At 45.0% G+C, this 25,819-nt stretch overlaps 2 protein-coding genes across 6 annotated transcripts in view; one reads left to right on the top strand and one right to left on the bottom strand.

Moving 5' to 3' along the window:
• The window catches only part of ift140 (intraflagellar transport 140 homolog (Chlamydomonas)), a 146,855-nt gene extending 123,617 nt beyond the window's left edge, over positions 1-23,238 (top strand). Inside the window, exons 23-30 of the mRNA XM_068056698.1 lie at positions 12,461-12,604; positions 14,173-14,301; positions 16,583-16,765; positions 17,479-17,685; positions 20,032-20,244; positions 20,905-21,071; positions 21,454-21,595; positions 22,113-23,238. Coding sequence (XP_067912799.1) covers positions 12,461-12,604; positions 14,173-14,301; positions 16,583-16,765; positions 17,479-17,685; positions 20,032-20,244; positions 20,905-21,071; positions 21,454-21,595; positions 22,113-22,328 — 1,401 coding nt within the window. The 3' untranslated portion in view covers positions 22,329-23,238. The remainder of the gene's footprint in view (positions 1-12,460; positions 12,605-14,172; positions 14,302-16,582; positions 16,766-17,478; positions 17,686-20,031; positions 20,245-20,904; positions 21,072-21,453; positions 21,596-22,112) is intronic.
• LOC137383575 (glucagon-like peptide 1 receptor) overlaps positions 23,153-25,819 on the bottom strand; it is a 37,260-nt gene continuing 34,593 nt past the window's right edge. For 4 of the 5 annotated variants that reach the window (XM_068056699.1, XM_068056701.1, XM_068056700.1 and 1 more), the window contains 2 exons: positions 25,188-25,229; positions 23,153-24,384 (listed from right to left, as the gene is read on the bottom strand). In XM_068056699.1, the coding sequence (XP_067912800.1) occupies positions 24,118-24,384; positions 25,188-25,229 (309 nt within the window). In that variant the 3' untranslated portion in view covers positions 23,153-24,117. The remainder of the gene's footprint in view (positions 24,385-25,187; positions 25,230-25,819) is intronic. The other variant, XM_068056702.1, reaches the window with a different exon arrangement.

The following is a 25,819-nucleotide window of genomic DNA, read 5'->3' as shown; positions in this document are numbered from 1 at the left end:
AGTGAATCTCCAAAAAAAAAATCTTTGCTCTGACCTCCAGATATAGTCAGTCTAATGTTACAGTCTGCATTATTCAGCCCTGACCAATCACATTCCACAGCTGGCATTGAAACGTCTGATGCATTTGCATTCATCTTCAGCCAGAAGTGCCAAGTGGATGATCCATCACAGCATCCTCATGAGGTTCCCAGCATCACAGATGCCAGTCTTCAGCTAATCCAATTCACTTCATGTGATATCAAGAAACGACTGAAGGCACTGGATACTGAAAAGGCTATGGGCCCTGACAACATTCCAGCAATAGTACTGAAGACCTGTGCTCTAGAACTTGCTGCACCCCTAGCCAAATTGTTCCAGTGCAGCTACAATATTGGCATCTACCTGACTACGTGGAAAATTGCCCAGATAGGTCCTATCCACAAAAATCTGGACAATTCCAAACCGGCCAACTACCGCCCCATCAGCAAAGTGATGGAAGGTGTCGTCAACAGTGCTATCAAGCACCACTTCAGCAGGGAGAGGGAGCAGAGTGGAGATTTAAAAAGCGGCAAAAGGTCAGAGGCCAGAGAGAGAGCAGCAGGAGCAGAGCGGAGATTTAAAAAGTGCGCCGGGGGGAGTCGGAGGCTGGAGAGAGAGCAGCAGGAGCAGAGCGGGAGGAAAAAAATCAAAAAGTGGCATCAGAGTGATGTTACAATCAACAGAGAGCAGGGCAACAGAAAGCCAGCCAGGGTGTGTATACCAGTAAGCTTTAATTTTAATTTAAGCTAAATTAATCAAATATGAAATAAGTCTTGATCGATTCATTAGTATATAAATTAAAAACTAAGAGACCAGCATGGAGTGTATTGGTTCAAATTAGGACCTGGGAAATTAAGAATATTCAATTGGATAGTGTTGTAATAAGAGTATAAGCACAGAACAGGACTAGAGGTATTGATTAAAATTGATAGTTTTAACAGATTACGAATTAGATTGTTCAAAAAGGGACTGAGCGCGACTTGAACTAAGTGCTGGGAGTTTGGTGAGTTGGGGAAGGAGGTGCTCTTTTGCTTTTTCTAACTATTTCACCCTGTAGGATTCGGTTCTTACTCTACTCCAGGGGAAGAAGCTAGCTGTTTGGTGAGTATCTGGTAAGTGGTTAAGGTCTATTCTATTCCTAAAGTTTAAAATAGTGCAGGAATGGGTAGCAAGCTTAATAAAATATATATAAAAAGGGAAATAAATAATTGAATAAAATAATTAAGTAGTTAATTAAAACACATTAAGGATGGCAGGACAGGTGATGTCACGGCAGTGTCCTGGACCTTTTGATTTGGTCAGTGATCAGGGACAGGAGAGTGTGGCTGTAACTGAGGCAGGTAAGGGGACCCAGAGGGCAGGAGTGCAAGAGCCTCAGCCCTTGCGATTGTCCAACAGGTTTGAGGTTCTTTCAGCTTGTTTGGATGAGAGTGGGGACTGCAGGATGGATGAGCTAACTGGACCATGGCACCGTGGTACAGGAAGCCATTCAAGTGGGGGGAGCAAAAAGAAATGTCGTGGTAATAGGGACAGTATACTGAGGGGGATTGACACTGTTCTCTGCAGCAAAGAGTGAGGGTCCAGACGGCTGTGTTGCCTGCCCGGTGCCAGGTTCGGGACATCTGCTCAGGGCTGGAGAGGAACTTACAGTGGGGGGAGAGCATCCAGTCGTCATGTTCCATGTAGGTACCAACGACTTAGGCAGGACAAGGAAAGAGGTTCTGCATAGTCAGTGTGAGGAACTAGGCACCAAATTAAGAAGCAGAATCTCAAAGGTAATAATCTTAATATTGAATATTGAAGGGTACCTGACATTTAGGAAGGACAGGAAGCTAGGAAAAGGTGGCGGGGTGGTTCTGTTAATTAATGATGGTATTAGCACATTAGAGAAGGATGACCTAAGTTCAGGAAACCAGGATGTAGGAGCGGTTTGGGTAGAGATGCGAAATTATAAAGGCAAGAAGTCACCCTTGGGGGTGGTGTACAGGCACCCTAACAGTAACCACACAGTAGGGTAGAGTATAAAGGAAGAAATAATGGGAGCTTGTCAGAAAGGTACAGCGATAATCATGGGGGATTTTAATCTACATAGAGACTGGAAGAATCAGATGGGCAAAGTTAGCCTGGATGAAGAGTTCATAGAATGTTTTCGGGATAATTTCTTAGAACAGCACATTCTGAAACCAAACCAGAGAGCAGGCTATACTAGACCTGGTATTGTGCAACAAGATAGGATTAACTTATGACCACATAGTGAAGGCACCCCTAGGTAGCAGTGATTGTAATATGATTGCATTTTACATTCAGTTTGAGGGAGAGAAGAATGGGTCCAGGACTAGTATTTTAAACTTAAACAAGGGCAATTATGAGGGTATGAAAGCAGAGCTAGCTAAAGTGAACTGGCAAATTAAGTTACGGGATAGGTCAATAGAGATGCAGTGGCAGACATTTAAGGGGATATTTCAGAATATGCAGAATAGATACATTTATTTTTATTTATTTATTTATTTTTATTTTGAGATACAGCACTGAAACAGGCCCTTCGGCCCACCGAGTCTGTGCCGACCAACAACCACCCATTTATACTAATCCTACATTAACCCTATATTCCCTACCACGTCCCCACCATTCTCCTACCACCTACCTACACTAGGGGCAATTTACAATGGCCAATTTACCTATCAACCTGCAAGTCTTTGGCTGTGGGAGGAAACCGGAGCACCCGGCGGAAACCCACGCGGTCACAGGGAGAACTTGCAAACTCCACACAGGCAGTACCTGGAATTGAACCCGGGTCGCTGGAGCTGTGAGGCTGCGGTGCTAACCACTGCGTCACTGTGCCGCCCTAAAAGAAAAAGCATATTATTGCGTAACGATGGGAGACAAGTCAGAAGATTGGACAGAATATAAAAACAGCAAAGAATGACTAAAAGATTGATAAGCAGGGAAAAATTAGAGTATGAGAAAAAGCTAGCTAGAAATAGAAGAACAGATAGTAAGAGTTTCTATAGATATTTAAAAAAGAAAAGGGTTAACAAAGTGAGCGTTGATCCTATAGAAAGTGAGTCTGGGGAATTAATAAGGCAAAATAAAGAGATGGCTGATGAATTGAACAGATATTTTGCATCGGTCTTCGCTCTAGAGGATAGGAAAGAAAGAACATAGGAGCAGGAGTAGGCCATTTAGCTCCTCTAGCCTGCTCCACCATTCAATACATTCATGGCTGATCATCCACTCCTAATATCTGTCTTAGGGAAAATGTTAGAAGCTATTATTCGAGACGTTATAACAGGCACGTAGAAAAATTCAAGGTAATCAGACAGAGTCAACATGGTAATAAGTTAAAGCAAAATATCGCAGATACTGGAAATCTGAAATAAAAACAAAAAGTGCTGGAAATACTCAAGCATCTGTGGAGAGAGGAGCAAAGTTAAAGTTTCAGGTCTGTGACCTTTCAACAGAACTGGGAAAGGTTAAAAAAAGAATTAGGTTTTAAGCAAGTGAAGGGTACGGGGTTGAGCAGAGAACAAAGGGGAAGGTGTTTGATAGGGCAGAGGGCAGGAGAGATTAAATAACAAAGCTGTCTAGGGACAAAGGCAAAGAGAGTGTTGATGCTTGTGGTGAAAGACAAGAGAGAGTGTTAATAGCAAAATAATGAGCAGTTCTGACTACATAAAAAGCAGGCACATGGTTGAAAAATAAAATATTTTTTAAAAAGGCCAGTCATGCTCCGAAGTTATTGAACTCGATGTTCAGTCCGCAAGGCTGTAGAGTACCTAATCGAAAGATCAGGTGCTGCTCCTCGAGCTTGCATTGATGTTCACTGGAACACTGGAGCAGGCCAAAGAGTCAACATGGTTTTGTGAAAGGGAAATCATTTGAAACCAATTTATTGGAGTGCTTTGACGAAGCAACATGTGCTGTGGATAAAGGGAAACTGGTGGATGTACTGTACTTAGATTTGCAGAAGGCATTTGATAAGGTGCCAAATCAAAGGATTTTGCGGAAAATAAAAGCTCATGGTGTCGGGGGTAACATATTGGCATGGATAGAAGATTGGCTTGCTAACAGGAAACAGAGTAGGCATAAATGGGTCATTTTCTGGTTGGCAAAATGTAACAAGTGGTGTACTGCAGGAATCAGTGCTGGGGCCTCAACATTTTACAAATTATATATATATGACTTGGATGAAGGGACCAAAGGTTGGTTGCTAAATTTGCTAAAGGTACAAAGATAGGTAGGAAAATAATTTATGAAGAGGACATAAGGGGGCTACAAAAGGGTATAGATAGGTTAAGTGAGTGGGCAAAGATCTGGCAAATGGAGTATAATGTGGGAAAATGTGAAATTGTTCATTTTGGCAGGAAGAATAAAAAAGAAGCATATTATCTAAATGGTGAGAGATTGCAGAGCTCTGAAATGCAGAGGGATCTGGGTGTCCCAGTGCATGAAGCACAAAGAGTTAGTATGCAGGTACAGCAAGTAATTCGGAAAGCTCATAGAATGTTATCATTTATTGCAAGGAGAATTGAGTACAAAAGTAGGGAGGTTATGCTTCAGATTTATAGGGCATTGGTGAGACCACATCTGGAGTACTGTGTACAGTATTGATCTCCTTATTTAAGGAAGGATGTAAATGGATTGGAAGCAGTTCAGAGAAGGTTTACTAGACTAATACCTGGAATGGGTGGGTTGTCTTATGAGGAAAGGCTGGTCAGGCTAGGCTTGTATCCGCTGGAGTTTAGAAGAGTTAGAGGCGACTTGATTGAAACATATAAGATCCTGAGGGGTCTTGACAGGGTGGATGTGGAAAGGATGTTTCCCCTTGTGGGAGTATCTAGAACTAGGGGTCACTATTTAAAAATAAGGGGTCACCCATTTAAGACAGAGATGAGGAGAAATTTTTTCTCTCAAAGGGTCGTGAGTCTTTGGAACTCTGTTCCTCAAAGGCAGTGGAAACAGAGCCTTTAAATATCTTTAAGGCAGAGGTAGATAGATTCTTGATAAGTCAGGGGGTAAAAGGTTATCAGGGGTAGGCGGGAATGTGGAGTCAAAGTTACAATCAGATCAGCCATGATCTTATTGAATAGCGGAGCAGGCTCGAAGGGCCGAGTGGCCTACTCCTGTTCCTAATTCGTATGTTCAGTAACCTGCTCACCGATACTCTTAACCTCATTACACACTTGGTCCAAACATGGACAAAAGAGCTGAATTCCAGAGATGAGGTGAGGGTGATTGCCATGGATCTCAAGGCAGCACTTGACCGAGTATGGCATCAAGGAGCCCTAGCCTAACTGAAGTGAATAGGAATCAAGGAGAACACTCTTCGCTGGTTGGAGTCAAAGTTCGCACAAAGTAAGATGGTTGTGGTTTTTGGATGCTGGCCAGGCCAGCATTTATTGCCCATCCCTAATTGCCCTTGAGAAGGTGGTGGCGAGCTGCCTTCTTGAACCGCTGCAGTCCATTTGGGGCAGGTATACCCACAGTGCTGTTAGGAAGGGAGTTCCAGGATTTTGATCCAGCGACAGTGAAGGAATGGCGATATAGTTCCAAGTCAGGACGGTGTGTGACTTGGAGGGGAACTTGCAGGTGGTCGTGTTCCCATGTATTTGCTGCCCTTGTCCTTCTAGTTGGTAGAGGTCGCGGGTTTGGAAGGTGCTGTCTAAGGAGCCTTGGTGCATTGCTGCAGTGCATCTTGTAGATGGTACACACTGCTGCAACTGTGCGTCGGTGGTGAAGGGAGTGAATGTTTGTAGATGGGGTGCCAATCAAGCGGGCTGCTTTGTCCTGGGTGGTGTCTAGCTTCTTGAGTGTTGTTGGAGCTGCACCCATCCAGGCAAGTGGAGAGTATTCCATCACACACCTCTGACTTGTGCCTTGTAGATGGTGGACAGGCTTTGGGGAGTCAGGAGGTGAGTTACTCGCCTCAGGATTCCAAGCCTCTGACCTGCTCTTGTAACCACAGTATTTATATGGCTACTTCAGTTCAGTTTCTGGTCAATGGTAGCCCCTAGGATGTTGATAGTGGGGAATTCAGCGATGGTAATGCCGTTGAATGTCAAGGGGAGATGGTTAGATTCTCTCTTGTTGGAGATGGCACTTGAGTGGCGCGAATGTTACTTGCCACTTATCAGCCCAAGCCTGGATATTGTCCAGGTCTTGCTGCATTTCTACGCGGACTGCTTCAGTATCTGATGAGTCACGAATGGTGCTGAACATTGTGCAAGCATCCGCGAACATCCCCACTTCTGACCTTATGATTGTACGAAGGTCGTTGATGAAGCAGCTGAAGATGGTTGGGCCTAGGACACTATCCTGAGGAACTCCTGCAGTGATGTCCTGGAGCTCAGATGATTGACCTCCAACAACCACAACCATCTTCCTTTGTGGTATGACTCTAGCCAGCAGAGGGTTTTCCCCCTGATTCCCATTGACCTCAGTTTTGCGAGGGCACCTTGGTGCCATACTCGGTCAAATGCTGCCTTGATGTCAAGGGCAGTCACTCTCACCTCACCTCTTGAGTTCAGCCCTTTTGTCCATGTTTGAACCAAGGCTGTAATGAGGTCAGGAGCTGAGTGGCCCTGGCAGAACCCAAACTGAACGTCACTGAGCAGGTTATGCTAAGCAAGTGCCGCTTGATGGCACTGTTGATGACACCTTCCATCACTTTACTGATGATAGAGAGTAGGCTGATGGGGCGGTAATTGGCCGGGTTGGATTTGTCCTGCTTTTTGTGTACAGTGCATACCTGGGCAATTTTCCACATTGCAGGGTAGATGCCATTGTTGTAGCTGTACTGGAACAGCTTGGCTAGGGGCGTAGCAAGTTCTGGAACACAGGTCTTCAGTACTATTGCTGGAATATTGTCAGAGCCCATAGCTTTTGCAGTATCCAGTGCCTTCAGTCGTTTCTTGATATCACGCGAAGTGAATCGAATTGGCTGAAGTCTGGCATCTGTGATGCTAGGGACTTCAGGAGGAGGCCAAGATGGATCATCAACTCGGCACTTCTGGCTGAAGATTGTTGCAAATGCTTCAGCCTTATCTTTCGCCCTGATGTGCTGGGCTCCCCCATCATTGAGGATGGGGATACTTGTGGAGCCACCTCCTCCAGTTAGTTGTTTAATTGTCCACCACCATTCACGGCTGCATGTGGCAGGACTGCAGAGTTTAGATCTGATCCATTGGTTATGGGATCGCTTAGCTCTGTCTATTGCATGCTGCTTACGCAGTTTGGCACGCAGATAGTCCTGTGTTGTAGCTTCACCAGGTTGACACCTCATTTTGCACTCTTCATTGAACCAGGGTTGGTCTCCTGGCTTGATGGTAATGGTAGAGTGGGGGATATGCCAGGCCATGATGTTACAGATTGTGGTTGAGTGCAATTCTGCTGCTGCTGATGGCCCACAGCGCCTCATGGATGCCCAGTTTTGCATTGCTAGATCTGTTCGAAATCTATCCCATTTAGCACGGTGATAGTGCCACACAACACGATGGACGGTATCCTCAATGTGAAGGCAGGACTTCGTCTCCACAAGGACTGTGCGGTGGTCACTCCTACCAATACAGTCATGGACAGAAGCACCCGCAGCAGGCAGATTGGTGAAGACCAGGTCAAGTATGTTTTTCCCTCGTGTTGGTTCCCCCACCACCTGCCGCAGACCCAGTCTAGCAGCTATGTCCTTTGGGACTTGGCCAGCTCGGTCAGTAGTGGTGCTACCGAGCCACTCTTGGTGATGGACATTGAAGTCCCCCACCCAAAGTACATTTTGTGCCCTTGCCACCCTCAGTGCTTCCTCCAAGTGGTGTTCAACATGGTGGAGTACGGAGTCATCAGCTGAGGGAGGGCGGTAGGTGGTAATCAGTAGGAGGTTACCTTGCCCATGTTTGACCTGATGCCGTGAGACTTCATGGGATCCAGAGTCGATGCTGAGGACTCCCAGGGCAATTCCCTCCCTACTGTATACCACTGTGCCACCACCTCTGCTGGGTCTTTCCTGCCGGTGGGACAGGACATACCCAGGGATAGTGATTGCAATGTCTGGGACATTGTCTGTAAGATATGATTTGGTGAGTATGACTATGTCAGGCTGTTGCTTGACTAGTCTGTGGGACAGCTCTCCCAACTTTGGCACAAGCCCCCAGATGTTAGTAAGGAGGACTTTGCAGGGTCCACAGGGCTGGGTTTGCCGTAGTCGTTTCCGGTGCCTAGGTCAATGCCGGGTGGTTCGTCCAGTTTCATTCCTTTTTATTGACTTCGTAGCAGTTAGGTACAACTGAGTGGCTTGCTAGGCCATTTCAGAGGGCATGTAAGAGTCAACCACATTGCTGTGGGTCTGGAGTCACATGTAGGCCAGACCAGGTAAGGACAGCAGATTTCCTTCCCTAAAGGACATTAGTGAACCAGATGGGGTTTTACAACAATCGACAATGGTTTCATGGCCATCATTAGACTAGCTTTTAATTCCAGATTTATTAATTAAATTCAAATTCCACCTTCTGCTGTGGTGGTATTCAAACCCATGTCCCCAGAGAAATACCCTGGGTCTCTGGGTTACTAGTCCAGTGATAATACCACTACGCCACCGTCTACCCTAGTGTCCTCGGCCCAACCATCTTCAGCTGCTTCATCAATGACTTTCCCTCCATCATCAGGTCAGAAGTGGGGATATTCGCTGATGATTTTACGATGTTCAGTACCATTTGCAACTCCTTAGATACTGAAGCAGTATGTGTCGACATGCAGTAAGACCTGGACAACATTCAGGCTTAGGCTGATAAGTGGCAAGTAATGTTCGCATCACACAAGTGCCAGGCAATGACAATTTCCTAAGAGAGAATCTAACCATTGCCCCTTGATTACCATTGCAATCCCCCACTATCAACATCCTGGGAGTTACCATTAACCAGAAACTGAACCGGACCAGCCACATAGATACTGTGGCTACAAGAGCAGGTCAGAGGCTGGGAATTCCGCAGCGCGTAACCCACCTCTTGACTCCCTAAAACCCGTCCACTATCTACATGGCACAAGTCAGCACTGTGATAGAATACTCTGCACTTGCCTGGATGAATACAGCTCCAACAACATTCAGGAAGCTCAAAACCATCCAGGGCAAAGCAGCCTGCTTGATCGGCACCCCATTCACCACCTTTAACATTCACTCCCTTCACCATTGGCACACAGTGGCCATTCACCAATTCTCCTTCGACAGCACCCTCCAAACCTGCAACCTCTTCCACCTAGAACAAGAGCAGCAGACGTATGGGAACACCACCACCTGCAAGTTCCCCTCCAAGTCATACACCAGCCTGACTTGGAACTATATTGCCATTCCTTCACTGTCGCTGGGTCAAAATCCTGAACCTCCCTCCCTAACAGCACAGTGTACCCGCACCAGATGGACTTCAGCGGTTCAAGAAGGCAGCTGGGCAACAAATTCATGCCTTTCCAGCAATGCCCACATCCCATGAAAGAATATATTAAAAAATCTCAATGGCCTCAGGAGCTCAGGGATAGCAGTCTTCTGTAGAGTATAGCATTGGCTGAACCAATGGCAGCTCTTTTTAATATTATCATCATTCCTTATTTTAAGGATCTGCATGAGGGCCTTTCTCCAATAAGAAAAATTTCAGTTCTACAAACAGCTCAGTAACTTAGAATATATGTAACTTACTCTTTTCTAAACTTGCTATAATACACCAATATCCTCTTGAGAGGAAGGTGCAAAGCAGCATTCAAACTGGGACTTTATCTTACACAGGGGACACAGTCGCACGGTGTTAATGACACTGAACTAGTATTCCAAGTACCAGGCTAATGCCCCGGGGACGTGAGTTCAAATCCCACCACGGTGTAATTTAAATTCAATTAATTAATAAAAGTCTGGAATTGAAAGCTAGTCTCAGTAATGGTGCCATGAAAACTATCATCGATTGTCGTAAAAACCCATCTGATTCACTCATGTCCTTTAGGGAAGGATGCCCATATCCCATGAAAGAATAAAAAAAAACAGGTTTACATAACCTTTTATGGGCTTACGATTAGATTGGCTTGTAACAGCCTGGCAGTGGTGCTGTATTTCAGATGAGATGTTAACTCAAGGCCCTGTCTGCCTGTTCCAGTACTTCAGGTTGAGATCCCATGCACAGTTCAAAGATCAGAGAGTCCTCTTGGTGTCCTCGACAACATTCCTTCCTCAATGAATGCCACAACAGCTTAGCTGATCATTTATCTCATTTCCTGTTGTGGGACTTTGCTGTGTACAGACTGGCTGGCTGCCATGTCTACATACATAACAATCAATGCACTTAAGTATTCCATTGGTTCTAACATGCTTTGGGACATCCTGGGAGATGGTAAGGCACTAGATATATGTATGTTTTTTCCTTAATCACGCCAAAATCTTTTTTTTACCCTTTGCCAATGGACACCCAATGTGAGATGGTTATTGTGTTTTCTGTGTCCATGTTGATTTCTGTACAATTACTGACAAAATCCCAGGTGTCATCTATTTGTGTGGATCTTTTGAATGTTGTCAGCCTCCACTAAGCTCGGCAACTGCCTGTTCAACTTTGTATCATCAGAAAATTTTACCCAATGCTAAGGCTGGTGTAAGTATCAAGAAACACCAAAATATGGAACTGTGCTTGTCACTATCACTTCACACAGCCTGTCCACTCCCTCTTTTCATTACCAGCCAGTCTTCAGTCCTGTGACATTATTGGTAGGAGTGATCACTGCACAGTCCTTATGGAGATGAAGTCCCGTCTTCACGCTGAGGGTACCCGCCATCGTGTTGTGTGGCACTACCACCGTGCTAAATGGGATAGATTTCGAACAGATCTTGCAACTCAAAACTGGGCATCCATGAGGTGCTGTGGGCCATCAAACTGAACTGGACCAGCCACATAAATGCTGTGGCTACAAGAGCAGGTCAGAGGCTGGGAATTCTATGGCGAGTAACTCACCTCCTGTTTCCCCAAAGCCTGTCCACCATCTACAAATACAAGTCAGGAGTGTGATGGAATACTCTCCACTTGCCTAGATGGGTGCAGCTCCAACAACACTCAAGAACCTCAAAACCATCCAAGACAAAGTAGCCCGCTTGATTGGCACCCCATCAACTACCATCAACATTCACTCCCTCCACCACTGATGCACACTGGCAGCAGTGTGTACCATCAACAAGATGCACTGCAGCAACGCACCAAGGCTCCTTCAACAGCACCTTCAAAATCCACGACGTCTACCACCTAGAAGGACAAGGGCAGCAGATGCATGGGAACACCACCACCTGCAAGCTCCTCTCCAATTCACAGACCATCCTGACTTGGAACTATATCGCCGTTCCTTCACTGTCGCTTGGTCACAAGCCTGGAACTCCCTTCCTAACAGCACTGTAGATAGATGTACCTACCCCAAATGGACTGCAGCGGTTCAAGAAAGCAGCTCACCACCACCTTCTCAAGGGCAATTAGGGATGGGCAATAAATGCTGGCCTGGCCAGCGATGCCCATGCCCCCCAAAATTTAATCGTGCTTCCACGAGCCTTAATTGTTAAAAGTCTCAGGTCGAACTTTCTTTGCCATTTATTGGGGAATCCATGGAAATTGAGGATAACTCTCATCCATTCATTTAGTTACTTCCTTAAAGAGCTGCGATCAAATTGTGAAACTTGAATCTGTTGCTTCAAATTTCATTCTGTCTTCTCCCAATGGGTTCCTTTACCTTTTTGGAGACTGTCCTTCTGTATGTTGATCTTCATCTGTTGGGAATTCATCCTCCTCTGTTACTTTTCATATTCAGAGGATAACTACTGACTTATGTACTTTGTGATAAACATAACTTCAGGGGCACTATCCCTCTCCCTGGCCATTGTCTGAGACTTAATCAGACCATTTGCAACCTTAGCATCCAAGCCATTCACCCATCATCCCTGTGCTCGCTGTCCTGCACTGACTCCGGGTCAAGCAACACCTCAATTTTAAAATGCTCCTTGTTTTCAAATCCCTCCATGGTCTTGTCTTCCCTATCTCTGTAACCTATTCCAGCCCCACAACCCTCTAAGATCTCTACGCTCATCCCATTCTGGCCTCTTGCACATTCCTGATTTTAATCACTCCATCGTTGGTGGTTGTGCCTGGGCCCTAAGCTGTGGAATACCCTCACTAAACCTCTCCACTTCTCTCTCCTCCTTTAATACTCCTGCAAAGTACCTTGGGATGTTTTACAATGTTAAAGGTGCTTTATAAATGCAAGTTCTTGTCATTGATTTTATGCATGAAGCTGGGAGGAAATTTCAAACCTTTTGCTTACAGTGTTAATGTTTACTTGTAAATATTGAGCAGTTTTTGGTGTGCTATGCACGTTGTTATTATGATGACATTGCTGAAACTGCATAGATGGTGTTTGGCTGTGATTGATTGTGTTTTTTTTAAAGGCCTCTGAAATTGCTAATGAAACAGGGAATCATGCAGCTTCTTATCACCTGGCACGTCAGTATGAGGCTCGGGATAATGTTAAACAGGCCATTCACTTCTACACCCGTGCACAGGCCTACAACAATGCAATCCGCCTCTGCAAGGTAAACGCTGCCACTGATTGTTCAGTCATATTCTTTAGTTTTGTTCCTACGGTTGGAGTTAAACAGCCTGCTTATGTCTTTTCTCATTTTCTCTGTTGAAGGAAGGTCAGCCTTGTGAGTCCTAGTTTGTAACTTTAGACCCCTAAAATCTGCCATCTGCCTTCGAGCCCTCACCAATATAAGAACATAAGAAATAGAAGCTGGAGTCGGCCATTTGGCCCTTCGAGAATGCTGTGCCTTTCAGTAAAATCATAGCCAATCTTCAACCTCATTTCCACCTTCCCACACTATCCCCATATCCCTTAGTATCCAAAGATCTATCAACCTCTGTCTTGAATATACTCAACGATGGAGCAGCCACAGTTTTCTGGGATAGAGACCCCATGTTCTAGTTTCCCCAGCCAGGGGAATCATTTTCTCAGCATCTACCCTGTCAAGCCCCTTAAAAATTTTATATTTTTCATTGAGATCACCTGTCATTCTTCCAAACTCCATGGAAAATAGGCCTCGTCTACTCAATCTCTCCTCACAGGACAATCCCCAAATCCCAGAACCAGTCTAGTGAACCTTGGTTGCACTCCCTCTGGGGCAAGTATGTCCTTCCTTTGGTGAGGAGACCAAAACTGCACACACTACCCCGTGTGTGGCCTCACCAGTGCCCTGTATAATTGTATTAAGATTTCTTTACTCTTATACTCCAATCCCTTTGTAACAAAAGCGAACGTACTGTTTGCCTTCCTAATCTGCATGTTATCAAAGCTAGTGGATCCCTTCATAGAAGTGAGTTTAAACTTTATCAGTGGTGACCCATCTGAGTTATCAAGTCTTAATCATGTATTTGGCCAGAAGTTGGAAGCAAATCTTTATAATTAAAAATCTAGAGCATGTCACACCTTAAAGCAGCCATCTCTTAAGAGTACATTGTAATTTTGTTGAGTTAGTCATGGCCATTGATCACTCAAAGATAGAGTGAAAAGCCAAGCAACAACCAACAACTGCCACAAACCAACTAATTGCCTAGAAGGATTTTCTCCAAGTACTTTGAATGGCCGCTGCCTGTGAGCAGTACCACAGTAAATTCTAACGGGATTATGCGGTGCAGTGATACTACAATGTCCTGTCACCTCCTACAGTTGTGTTTGAATCCAGGCCAATTCATGGGATAAAAGCTTCGTCTAGAAGGAACTAACACAACATGAGTTCTGGTGATTCCCAGTCGGCACAAATCCACAGCCTCAAACTGGCCATAATTTATTGCAAATAGGTAGTCACATGGAGAGGGTCGTTATGAGAATAGAACTGTAGGGACTGCTTCTGAACTTGGGGTCAAGGCACATAGTTTGATTCTGTTGGGCACAAGCCGTGCTCTGCGAACCTGGCACACTTAATGCCGACACTGGACCAATATTGAGAAAACATTCCACGCCGGGTCTCACCTCAAAATTCACCAAAAAATGGGAATACACATCCATGTGTTCTGAATGTTCAAAATGGCTTTGTTGTTTTACTACATTAGTGAGAAATGGAGTGTATTAATAGTTGGACTCTGTGAACCCATCATTACTCAGGACAGTGGCCTTGATGACCATCTGATGAATTTGTCTCTCCTGAGCTCCCCAGAGGATATGATGGAGGCAGCCCGTTACTATGAGGAGAAAGGGCTCCAAATGGATCGTGCTGTGATGCTGTATCATAAGGTACGCGTAGTCCTTACACACACTCTACTGTTGATCCAAGTATTTATCTTAAATAAAGTCTCTGTATTTTTCTGATTCTGCCCCTCGAGTGGAAACGGCATTAATGGCTTTGGTGCTTCTCGTCCCCCTGGGAAGGAATGGTGGTTCCTGTTCTCCTTCTCCATAGGAAAGGGTTTAAATTGGTAGTTATCTTACGGCTAGATGATAGAGTGGCCTCATCAAAGCAACAACAAGAAGAGCTACATACATCCCTGACCTTTATGGGTTTAAACGGCAATTACAGGTGTTTCTGGAAAGACAAGGGTTTGCGATCTATTTCGAGAGGGCAGGTTAATGGATGGTATAAGAATGGATTTATAGCACCTGTTGGTCTTTTTCCTTTGCGAAATATTCTTATGTTCAATACCTGCTGGCCCAATAAAAGTCCATACGACCATACAAATTAGGAGCAGAGGTAGGCCATTCAGCCCATCGAGCCCGCTCTGCCATTTAATAAGATCATGGCTGATCTGTTTCTGTCACGAATTCCACACTCCCATCTACCCCCGATAATCTTTGACTCCCTTGCCTAACAAGAATCTTTCTACCTACGAGGAACAAACGTTTCTAATCAGCCTGATTTAAGTGTAGTTTAAACCCAGGCAAATGGCAATTTGTGATCACAAAAAGGTGATCTTACACTGGGAGGGTCATCTACTGAAACAGCAAGCAGGGAAAACAAGTAGCTGTTACTTGACAGGACACAGCACCTGGTTCCAAAATCAATAAGGAAGCACAGGCAGTGATGTGCCTACCATTGGACAGATATATTAGCCCACTGATTCATTAAATAGCTGTCGACAATACCAGGCCAACTAGCTTGCAAGCTAATGAGGCTGAAATTAACTCCCAACCCCAGCCTCCTAACCTCTCTAACAAACAAAACACTCCCTTCACCCAATCCTCCTAACATGTAAATAATTGTCTTTTGGAAAGAAAGACCTTGTGTTGATGTAGCCCCTCGGGACAACCCATCGCAACCAATTAATTACTTTCGATGTGTAGGCAAACACGAATGATCCTATTAGAATCATAGAAAAATTACAGCGCAGAAGGAGGCCATTCGGCCCATCATGTCCATGCCGGCCGAAAAAACTAGCTGCCCAATCTAATCCCATTTTCCAGCACCTGGTCCATAGCCTTGCCAGCTATAGCACTTCAAGTGCATGTCCAGGTACCTTTTAAAAGAATTGAGGGTTTCTGCCTCCACCACAGTTCCTGGCAGTGAATTCCAGGCACCCACCACCCTCTGGGTGAAAAAGTTTTTCCTCATGTCCCCTGTAATCCTTCTACCAATCACAAATCTGTGCCCCCTGGTAATTGACCTCTCTGCTAGGGGAAACAGGTCCTTCCTGTTTCTACTCTATCTAGGCCCCTCATAATTTTGTACACCTCAATTAAGTCACCCATCAGCCTTCTCTGTTCGAAGGAAAACAACCCTAGCCTATCCAATCTTTCCTCATAGCTGCAACTTTCAAGCCCTGGCAACATTCTTGTAAATCTCTGTACTCTCTCCAGAGCAATTATGTTGTTTCTGTAGTGTGGTGACCAGGATTGTCCACAATACTCCAACTGTGGCCTAACCAGCATTTTATACAGTTCCAGCATTACATCGCTGCTTTTGAATTCTATACCTCGGCCAATAAAGAAAAGCATTCCATATTCCTACTTCACCACTTTATCTACCTGGCCTGCCACCTTCAGGGACCTGTGGACATGCACTCCAAGGTCTCTCACTTCTACCCCTCTCAATATCCTCCTGTTTATTGTGCATTCCCTCGCTTTATTTACCCTCCCCAAATGCATTACCTCACACTTCTCCGGATTGAATTCCATTTGCCACTTCTCCGCCCACTCAACCAAACCATTGATATCTTTCTGGAGTCTACAACTATCCTCTTCACTATCAACTACATGGCCAATTTTTGTGTCATCAGCAAATTTCCCAATCATATCACCCACATTTAAGTCCAAATCATTAATATCTACCACAAACAGCAAGGGACCCAACACTGAGCCATGTGGAATGCCACTGGAAACAGCTTTCCATTCACAAAAACATCTGTCGACTACTATCTTTTGTTTCCTGGCCATATTCTTGTGGATGATATTCTTGCTACTCATGTTACAGAACACCCCAAAGAGTGCAGATTAACAATACATTGTCTTCCTGCTGATGATTTTAATGTCTTGTCACGGTGTCACTGCCTCCTCACTTCCGACATTGGCTGTTTACTTGCAGGGTGGTCACTTTTCCAAAGCCATCGAATTGGCCTTTGCTACCCAGCAGTTTAACGCTTTGCAGCTCATAGCTGAGGAGCTGGACGAGAATTCAGACCCTGCTCTGCTGTCGCGCTGTTCTGACTTCTTCATTGAGCACAAGCAGTTTGAAAAGGCAGTGGAATTGTTGGTTACTGCAAAGAAGGTAAGAGCATATTCACTCTAGTGAAAAGCCAGAGAGCCACCTGCAGAATGTCAGTCTGTTCAGCAGGGCCTCAGTTCATTTCTGTTCAATCTACCATTCAGATTAGCTACAGTTCATAGAATCATACAGCCCAATGTATCCATGTTGGCTCTGACTGTGTAGAGGGAGCTTTACTCTGTATCTAACCCTGTGCTATACCTGCCCTGGGAGTGTTTGATGGGGACAGTGTAGAGGGAGCTTTACTCTGTATCTAACCCATGCTGTACCTGTCCTGGGAGTTTTTGGTGTTGACACTCATTGGTTAGAAAGGAATATGCTCCATTTCCAGCACCAATATCCGTCGCCTTGAAGAACACAAAATTGACAAAAACAAAATTTTATAAAATTGATTTTATTCTCAGTGAAATGCTGCTTTTGTAGTGTTTTCAGGGTTGTTCTGCTCAATGTATCAAAAATCAGTTTTAGGATCTGAGTTAAACCCAAAACACTATTTATTGAGCAACTGCTTCTCCTGAATTTATTTTCTTTATTAGTTATTGCCTGAGCCCTGACAGTGTCTGCTCTGTGTGGGGAGGGAATGGACATTGATCCTCTCAGTCAGTGAACTGCATGTCCCTACGCCATTATCTTCCTACGGTGGGGGTGATGTGGGGTTTGGCGGAGAGTTCCTGGGCATGAAGCTGCTCTGACTGTTCCCGTGTCTCCTGTTCCAGTACTATGAGGCCCTCCACCTCTGCTTGGAGCAGAATCTGACCATCACTGAGGACATGGCGGAGAAAATGACTGTGTCTAAGGATTCGAAGGAACTCTCCGAAGATTTCCGCCGTGACCTACTTGAACGTATTGCTGACTGCTGCATGCGGCAAGGAAACTACCACCTCGCAACCAAAAAATACACACAGGCAGGCAACAAGACCAAGGTGAGGGAGGTACACTGGCGTTATTCAACAGAGTTCATTTCTGAGTTACAACTTGTATTATTCAGGAGTCATCAGAGCAAAGTATTTCACTGTTAACACACATTGGACTTCACATATGGCTGTGTCTGTGCTGTCAATGCCTAGGAAGACAGTGTCTTGGTTTACCACCTTATCCAAAGCACTTCCAACAGTGCAGCACTCCCTCAGTCCAGATTACATGCTCAAATCCTGGAGGGGGAACTGAACCCAGCAACTTCTGACTCAGAGGCAAGAGCAATAGGAGGGAAGGTCTTACGAGGAAAGGCTGAGGGACTTGAGGTTGTTTTCGTTGGAGAGAAGGAGGAGGAGAGGTGACTTAATAGAGACATATAAGATAATCAGAGGGTTAGATAGGGTGGATAGTGAGAGTCTTTTTCCTCGGATGGTGATGGCAAACACGAGGGGACATAGCTTTAAGTTGAGGGGTGATAGATATAGGACAGATGTGAGAGGTAGTTTCTTTACTCAGAGAGTAGTAAGGGCGTGGAATGCCCTGCCTGCAGCAGTAGTAGATTCGCCAACTTTAAGGGCATTTAAGTGGACATTGGATAGACACATGGATGAAAATGGAATAGTGTAGGTCAGATGGTTTCACAGCTCGGCGCAACATCGAGGGCCGAAGGGCCTGTACTGCGCTGTAATATTCTAATTCTAATTCTAATACTGACTGAACCAAGCAGTTGTGTAGCTCATCCCTTCACACAGGATCCTGTGCCCATCACAACCCTCCACTGACTGTATATCTTCCCCTCTTGGTTATTGCACTTGTTTATTAGTTGCCTGCACAATACAATCACATTTGAATATTCTAGGAGTTAGAACCCTGAGCGCTGAAGATGAATCTGCCCAGAATCAGACACAGTGTGAGCCTATATTGTTCATTTGGACCCACCCTGTTTTATCAACATTGCCTGTTGTAATTTCACATCTATTGTGTTTGCAGTTGGTTATTCCTCTTTTTCAATTTTCTTTGTGTGGGCCTCAAACAAGGACGAGGGGATATAGATTTAAGCTTTTGGGCAAGAGATGCAGAAGGGATGTGAGGAAGAACTTTTTTTTAGCAGCGAGTGGTAATACAAAAGAACAAAGAACAGTACAGCACAGGAACAGACCATTCGGCCCTCCAAGCCTGCGCCGATCTTGATGCCTGCCTAAACTAACACCTTCTGCTCTTCCAGGGCCCATATCCCTCTATTCCCTTCCTATTCATGTATTTGTCAAGGTGTCTCTTAAACGTCGCTATCGTATCTGCTTCCACCACCTCCCCTGGCAGCAAGTTCCAGGCACTCACCACCCTCTGTGTAAAAAAACTTGCCTCGCACATCCCCTCTAAACTTTGCCCCTCGCACCTTAAACCTATGTCCCCTAGTAACTGACACTTCCACCCTGGGAAAAAGCTTCCGACTATCCACTCTGTCCATGCCGCTCATAACTTTGTAAATCTCTATCATGTCGCCCCTCCACCTCTGTCGTTCCAGTGAAAACAATCTGAGTTTATCCAACCTCTCCTCATAGCTAATGCCCTCCAGACCAGGCAACATCCTGGTAAACCTCCTCTGTACCCGCTCCAAAGCCTCCACGTCCTTCTGGTAGTGTGGCGACCAGAATTGCACGCAATGATCTGGAATTCACTGCGTAAGAGGGTGGTGGAAGCAGAGACGTTTAATGATTTCAAAAGAAAATTGGATGGGCACTTAAGGAAAATAAACTCGCAAGGCTACAGGGATAGAGCCAGGGAAAGGGACTGACTGGATTGCTGTAGAGAGCCAGTATGGACTCAGTGGGCCAAATGGCCTCCTTCTGAGCTATTTTTGTGTCTTTGTTGTGTCTCTCCATCACCTCACTGATCTTTTGTATCAATAAGTTTTCTATTAAGCTGCTTGCAGGTCATTGGACTGTGTTGCTCCTTCCCTGTGATGAACATGTCATTGATTCTCTTCCCCTTTTCCCTTTCCTTTTGCTTTTTCTAACATTACTAAAATGCTTTCTTGTTGTTCAATCTTCAGTTCTGTTAACCTCTGCAGATCTGGAATGTTAAGTTGTCTTTGCTCTTCACACATATTGGCAACCTGCTGAGTATTTCCAACACTTGCTGTTTTTTCCACATTGGTCTTAATAATATGAACTGTCTAATTCCCAGTTTGGGATCATGTTTATACTCTGTAATAGAGATGGGCAAATCACAAATGAAAGAAACACTACAGCAAATAATGTTGCTGCACATCCCTCCATGGCAGAAAGCAGCAGCCACACTGGGAACAGGGAGCTTCACAGACACACAGTAAAATATTGCCTGTTGTTTTCCAGGCAATGAGAGCACTTCTGAAATCAGGAGACACGGAAAAGATTGTTTTCTTTACGGGAGTCTCTCGACAAAAGGAGATTTACATCATGGCAGCAAACTACCTCCAGTCCTTGGACTGGCGGAAAGATCCGGAAATTATGAAAAATATCATCAGCTTCTACACTAAGGGACGAGCGCTGGATTTGCTTGCTGGCTTTTATGATGCCTGTGCACAGGTCTGTGTCTTAGGTACTGTCAGAGGCAACTTATTAATGGCACGAATATCAGTCAGGGCTGGAGTCAAAGGTCAGTCCCAGAAACCTGTGGCCCCTGTCCCCACAACACCAATGGCCCAGACATCCTGTGATTACTCAAATCCAGGAATGATCTTTTCATTTTGGAAATTATCACACTGGAGATTCTGTCCTGAGCACAAATATTTCTGTATCAATCCATTCCCCAGAGATTAATGTGATTTACTTTGTTTGTCACTGTTCAAGGAGAGAGATGTTGCTATCAATGGACAGTCCCGTGGCATTTTGGAGCTAGTAGTGCAATCCTGCTACAGGAGTCCTGCTGTTCAGGCTCTGTGCATCTGGCACACTGTAAACTGACCTCCCACATTAAAGTACTCCCTGTGCATAGCTAAGGGTATCTGGTACCAGCAGCTCTTAAAAAGCAGTGGTCTAGCTGGGCTTTGATGCGCTGAAAAATCTTTATGCATTCCTGTTTTTCCTTCTGTTGATCTGGACATACATGAGCAGTTGTAATGGAACCAAGTAAAGCAGGGATCTGTTGTGAGGATTGTCTTCTGAATATAACTAAAGCAAGAAGTGCTTCTCTACTCACACCAGTTAAGTCTTGCATATTTGTTTGTTTCTATTTGTGTGTGTCAGGTTGAGATCGATGAATACCAGAACTATGAGAAAGCGTTAGGAGCCCTGACCGAGGCATACAAATGCCTGTCCAAAGCTAAGATGAGGAGTCAGGGTGAACAGGAGGATCGGCTGGGACAACTGCAGAACAAGCTGACAACGGTGAAGAAATTCGTGCAGATCCGAAGGTGAGGGCATATATGTCATCACATTTATGGTGATATGTCTTAGTTATTATAAATCTCCCATTAGAACAAATTCTTCCTCAGCGCAGATAACATTTCACTAAATGGACTTTAATCTTGATGGAGCAAATATGTTAACGCAATTAAAAGTGGATCTCCCATGCACTCGGGGGGATAAATTACAGAGGATGCTACCTGTGACTCCCCAAGGCTGTATGTGGGGATAACCCTGTGACTCCCCTAGACTGTATGAGGGGGTTAACCCTGTGACTGCCCTAAGCTGGATGAGGTGGGGGTAACCCTGTGACTCCCCTAGACTGTATGAGGGGGTAACCCTGTGACTCCCCTAGACTGTATGAGGGGGTTAACCCTGTGACTCCCTTAGGCTGTATGAAGATGATCCAAAGGAGGCTTTGAAAGAGTGTGAGAATCTGCTGGGGGAGCCCGAGCTGGACCAGGCTGTTCGAACCGGTGATGTCTACGCGCTCCTGGTGGAACATCATGCACAGCAGGGGAGCTTTGAGCTGGTGAGTACTCTAACAGTCCCAAGGCTGCAGTGCAGGAACTTTGCAATGATTAGCATTTATAGAGCATCTTAAAGAGAGCAAAACATTACAAAGCACTTTACAGAAAGTGAGTTGACGTGGAGCCCATTGGAGTGTTCAGAGAGGAGGCCAAAATGTGGGTGTAGCAGTTTTAAAGAACTCAAGAGTTTTGTAAGAGAATTGAGAGTATGCTAAAGCAACTTAATAAATCTATTGGGTTGAATTTAATTATATTTATCCCTGTGCTTATTCGGTAATGCTTTTTTAAAAAGTAAAATCTGAATAAGTCAAAGCAAGCCACAAGCAAGAGGAAGTGGTCTTGAGGAAAGGAGGTGGAAGATGAGAGAGAATGCTAGGAGGCTGTGCTACAGTTTGACAGAACTGTGTCTGCCTTTGGATAATGAGGCGGGCGAGATGGTATTTGTTGTTGATGGAATGTTCCGGCACTGTTGCGTGCTGCTAATCACTGCCCTAATGCTAACGTGTGACAATGTTGTAGGCCTACAAGTACATAGAGGAGATGGCCAAGAAACTGCCTCCTGTCAATGTGACCTACTACATCAATCAGCAAATTATCGATGCAGTTTACAAGGCGGTGGGTGTTCCAATAAAGGCAAACATAGCAGTGGAGAGGGTTCGACACAACAGTGCAGAGGATGGAGACGAGGTGGAAGAAGATGTAGCTGAGGAGTCTTACAATGGACCCGAGGACTGATCCTCCAAACTCTACAAATCAACCCTCAAAGACATTCAACCCAAACCCAATTTTATGCTACTATTTTACCAAGGCACAGTCTCTTCCAGCAGCCCACGACTCAGGATTTTGCCTCAGGGACACCTTCCAGTCCATGTTTATATGAAACCCAAAGATGAGACTGGGTCACTGTACACAGACAGACAGCTTCAATTCCACTGCTCCCCAGTACACACGAATCTCTCGGGCATTTGTTGCTTCATTTCTGGCTGGTGGTCCCTGACAACATGAGAGATGCCAACACACACTTTATCCAAACGCTGGTGATGGAGGAAATGCTGTAACTAACTTACTGCAAATACTCTGTCATTTCAATATCACAAATAGAGTTTAATTAGCTCGTTGTCTGCAAAGCTCCTGTCAGATAGAAAAAGAGTTTAAGTGCCAACTGGCAGAGGGGAGGCTGAAAGCAGCAACGCTACTGCTCTGTACCACACCAGCCCTGCTGCTGCTGCTGTTCCTGAGCTGCTTTCAAGCAGGGGGAACAGAGAAAAGTAGCTAACAGTGTTACACTTGACTGAGTTTATTAAGACTGCTCCAAGCTGTAGACTGCTGCCTACAAATAGTTTCCCCTGTAGTCTGGTCACTGAGAACTCTCCTTACCCTGAGGATTTCCTTAGACTTTGCCAGCTTATGTATCGAATGTTTGCAGCTAACTGGGTTCAGTCAAACAGACCAGAAATGTATAATTTTCATCGGTCTTCAACCTTTTTAACCATTCAGATTTATTATCCTTAATATAGAATTTGTTCTAAAACAGTTTGAAACAGATCATTTATTGACACTTTTATATATATTTTTATTAGTATTTATTCAATTACTCTTCAGATTTGTAATTCCATTTTTATCACTTCCTGTACTTTGTGACAGGATTAAAAACAATAAAAAATTTCCTTTGTTGTGGAAAATCTTTTGACTTTTCATTCATAAAGTTAAATAATTCTAATTGGAAGCACCATGTGTGTTTAACCTTCACAGGTTAATGGTGATAATATTTTGTGTTTCCCACTTTAATAAACAGTGGGTTTGATATGTGCTAGAATGAAGGAAAAACCCCTGAGCACTTCAAAGGGGCCTCGTCCATTATAGCACATATCAGTTCATCATCATATTGGGTAACCTGTATGTCTCCATAGTGTGGGTTGATAGTATTGGCTGTTCTTTATGCTGCTGTACACTAGATCATTCTTGCATCCCTGCAGGGTGTCTCTTCAGGCATTGGTTTCTGCAGCATTATCCAACTGTATTCTACACCACAGCTCTGAATACCCTGTGGTACAGTTGTAGGCTGCCAGTGTGCTAATGGCTCTGTGCCTAGATCTTCCCCCAGTTACCAATGCTGCCATCTCCAGGTGGGGAGTCCAACTCCAAGAAGCTTGGACAGGGAGTGGGATTTCCTTCTGTGATGCACGCCAATAGCCTCAGCCTTTGAGTGGTATTTCTGACTTTAGACCATCCTAAAGGCTGAGTGCATTAACAATGCTATGGTGGTGTTCAGAGTGTGACACAAGACTCACATCACAAAAAGAAAATGTGACACAAACATCAAAATGAGACTGAAAGAATCTTATAGTCTGAGTTTTCCACATATTTCCATCTCCAGCTCACTATTTTTCTCTCTCTCGCTAGCACATTCATTCTCTGGAAAGATGTCTGGTTCAGTACTAGCTGTTTGCTTTTAAGCTTTCGTTATCATAGTTAGTGTGTGGTCCCAGTGCCCCATCACCACTTACTGTATTACTGTGCCACTCTAAACAACAGTTGTATTGAGCAGGATCTCAGAGGCCTGTCTTGGAACTTCAGAGATCTCTGAATTTAGCCCCTGGTTGGAGCTGAGTGTGTTGAGGAGACCTTCATCAGTATTGGGAGACTCCAGGTCATCTCTGGTCCCCATCTCAATGTACTGTCCAGTGCTGTCTGACTTCTCCCTCTGGTCACTGCAGTGTCGGCGATGGGACTTTCGGAGATTCTTCTTCATCTTCCACTGCTGTAGCTTCTTCCTCAGTTCATTCTGGACCTGTGTGTGAGCAGAACATTAGAAACTTTAAACACAGTCTGTCTCTGGAATAAGGGCAGCATCAAACCAGATGGCACATACACCACTGAGAAACTCCAGCCTGATCAAAGGAAATCTGGACACATACAAATATACACACAGGAAGTCCACAGTTACACACCCATCCGTCTCTCTCTCTCTCTCTCTGTCAGGTTGTGGTTGTGTATATCTCTCTCCATATTTGTATTGAACCCTATCTATGTCCATATCAGTTTGTGTTCCTTGTCTAGTTGCCTGTATCTCAGTGTCAGTCTGTCATTCTGTACCTATGTGTGTGTCTATGTGTTAAACATCCCTGTGTTAAGGCTGTGAGTCAGTTCCCAGCTCTAGGTCTGTGTGCCCTTTTCCCCCCTCAAGTGCCAGCGTGCTTAACAGAATACCTCATGGTCGCAGGAGCTGATGTTCTTGAGCCTGTCATTTGGAGATGCATGTGAGCACTGGGGGAAGAGGCCGCCCCCCAGCTCAAGCCCACAGTCTCTGGGGGGTGGGGGGAGGGGGAGTGGAGAGGGAAGTCTCTTGACCCTGCTGAAGTAGTGTGCAGGGAGAAGGGTGCATGACCATACGGAGGCAGTGAACATTGGTAATAGAGGTGAGCACCCGAGCCTCAGGGTGCACCTGATTAGCACTGAGCTTGTGGCAGCATTGAGGGAGAGGCCTTGGCAACAGAAAGTAAAGCAGAGGCACCTGAATAGAGTGACTGAGTGACAGGAAGAGGGACTTCAGCCACAGAAACTAGTTAAGCAATGGGTATATTGTCACCTTACCTCTCCATTAATAAAACAATACAGGACTGCCACCAACAAGCCCTGAAAAATAAAAGAGAATGATGAGAACGTTCTGGAAACCAACACCCCAACAATGGGCTGTCCTCCTGCTCCACCTCAGGGATCATCACCACAAGCTGGCCATGTACTGAGGATTTGGACAAATGTCAAATTCCCCAGTCCCCCAAACTCTGGCCCTGCAAATTCCTAGACCCCCAATCCCTGAGCCTCAACCCCTTTAACCCAAAGGCCACTGTGATACAAGTAGTAGCTCCGACCTGACACCCAGCACACACACCAGTTCCATTGTCCCTGGTCCAATATCTGGGCAGCTTTAGGCCTCACTATTTGGGCAAGAGGAAATGAATGCACTAGAATTCCTGGGCTGCAGAATAATACAACACACAATCAGGCCATTCGGCCATCGCGCCTGTGCCAGCTCTTTGAAAGAGCTATCCAATTTGTCCCACACTGCCTTTTCCCCACAGCCCTATACAGTTTTTCTCTTCAAGTATTTATCCAATTCCTTTTTTTAAAGTTACTACTGAATCTGCTTCCACCGCCCTTTCAGAGTGCATTTAAGTCACAACAGCTGGCATGTAAAAACTGTTTTCCCTCAGGTGAGCTCTGGT

This window comes from Heterodontus francisci, chromosome 24, assembly GCF_036365525.1.
Source record: "Heterodontus francisci isolate sHetFra1 chromosome 24, sHetFra1.hap1, whole genome shotgun sequence".
In the NCBI taxonomy this organism is placed as follows: domain Eukaryota; kingdom Metazoa; phylum Chordata; class Chondrichthyes; order Heterodontiformes; family Heterodontidae; genus Heterodontus; species Heterodontus francisci.
This window is presented reverse-complemented; position numbering and strand designations above follow the sequence as displayed.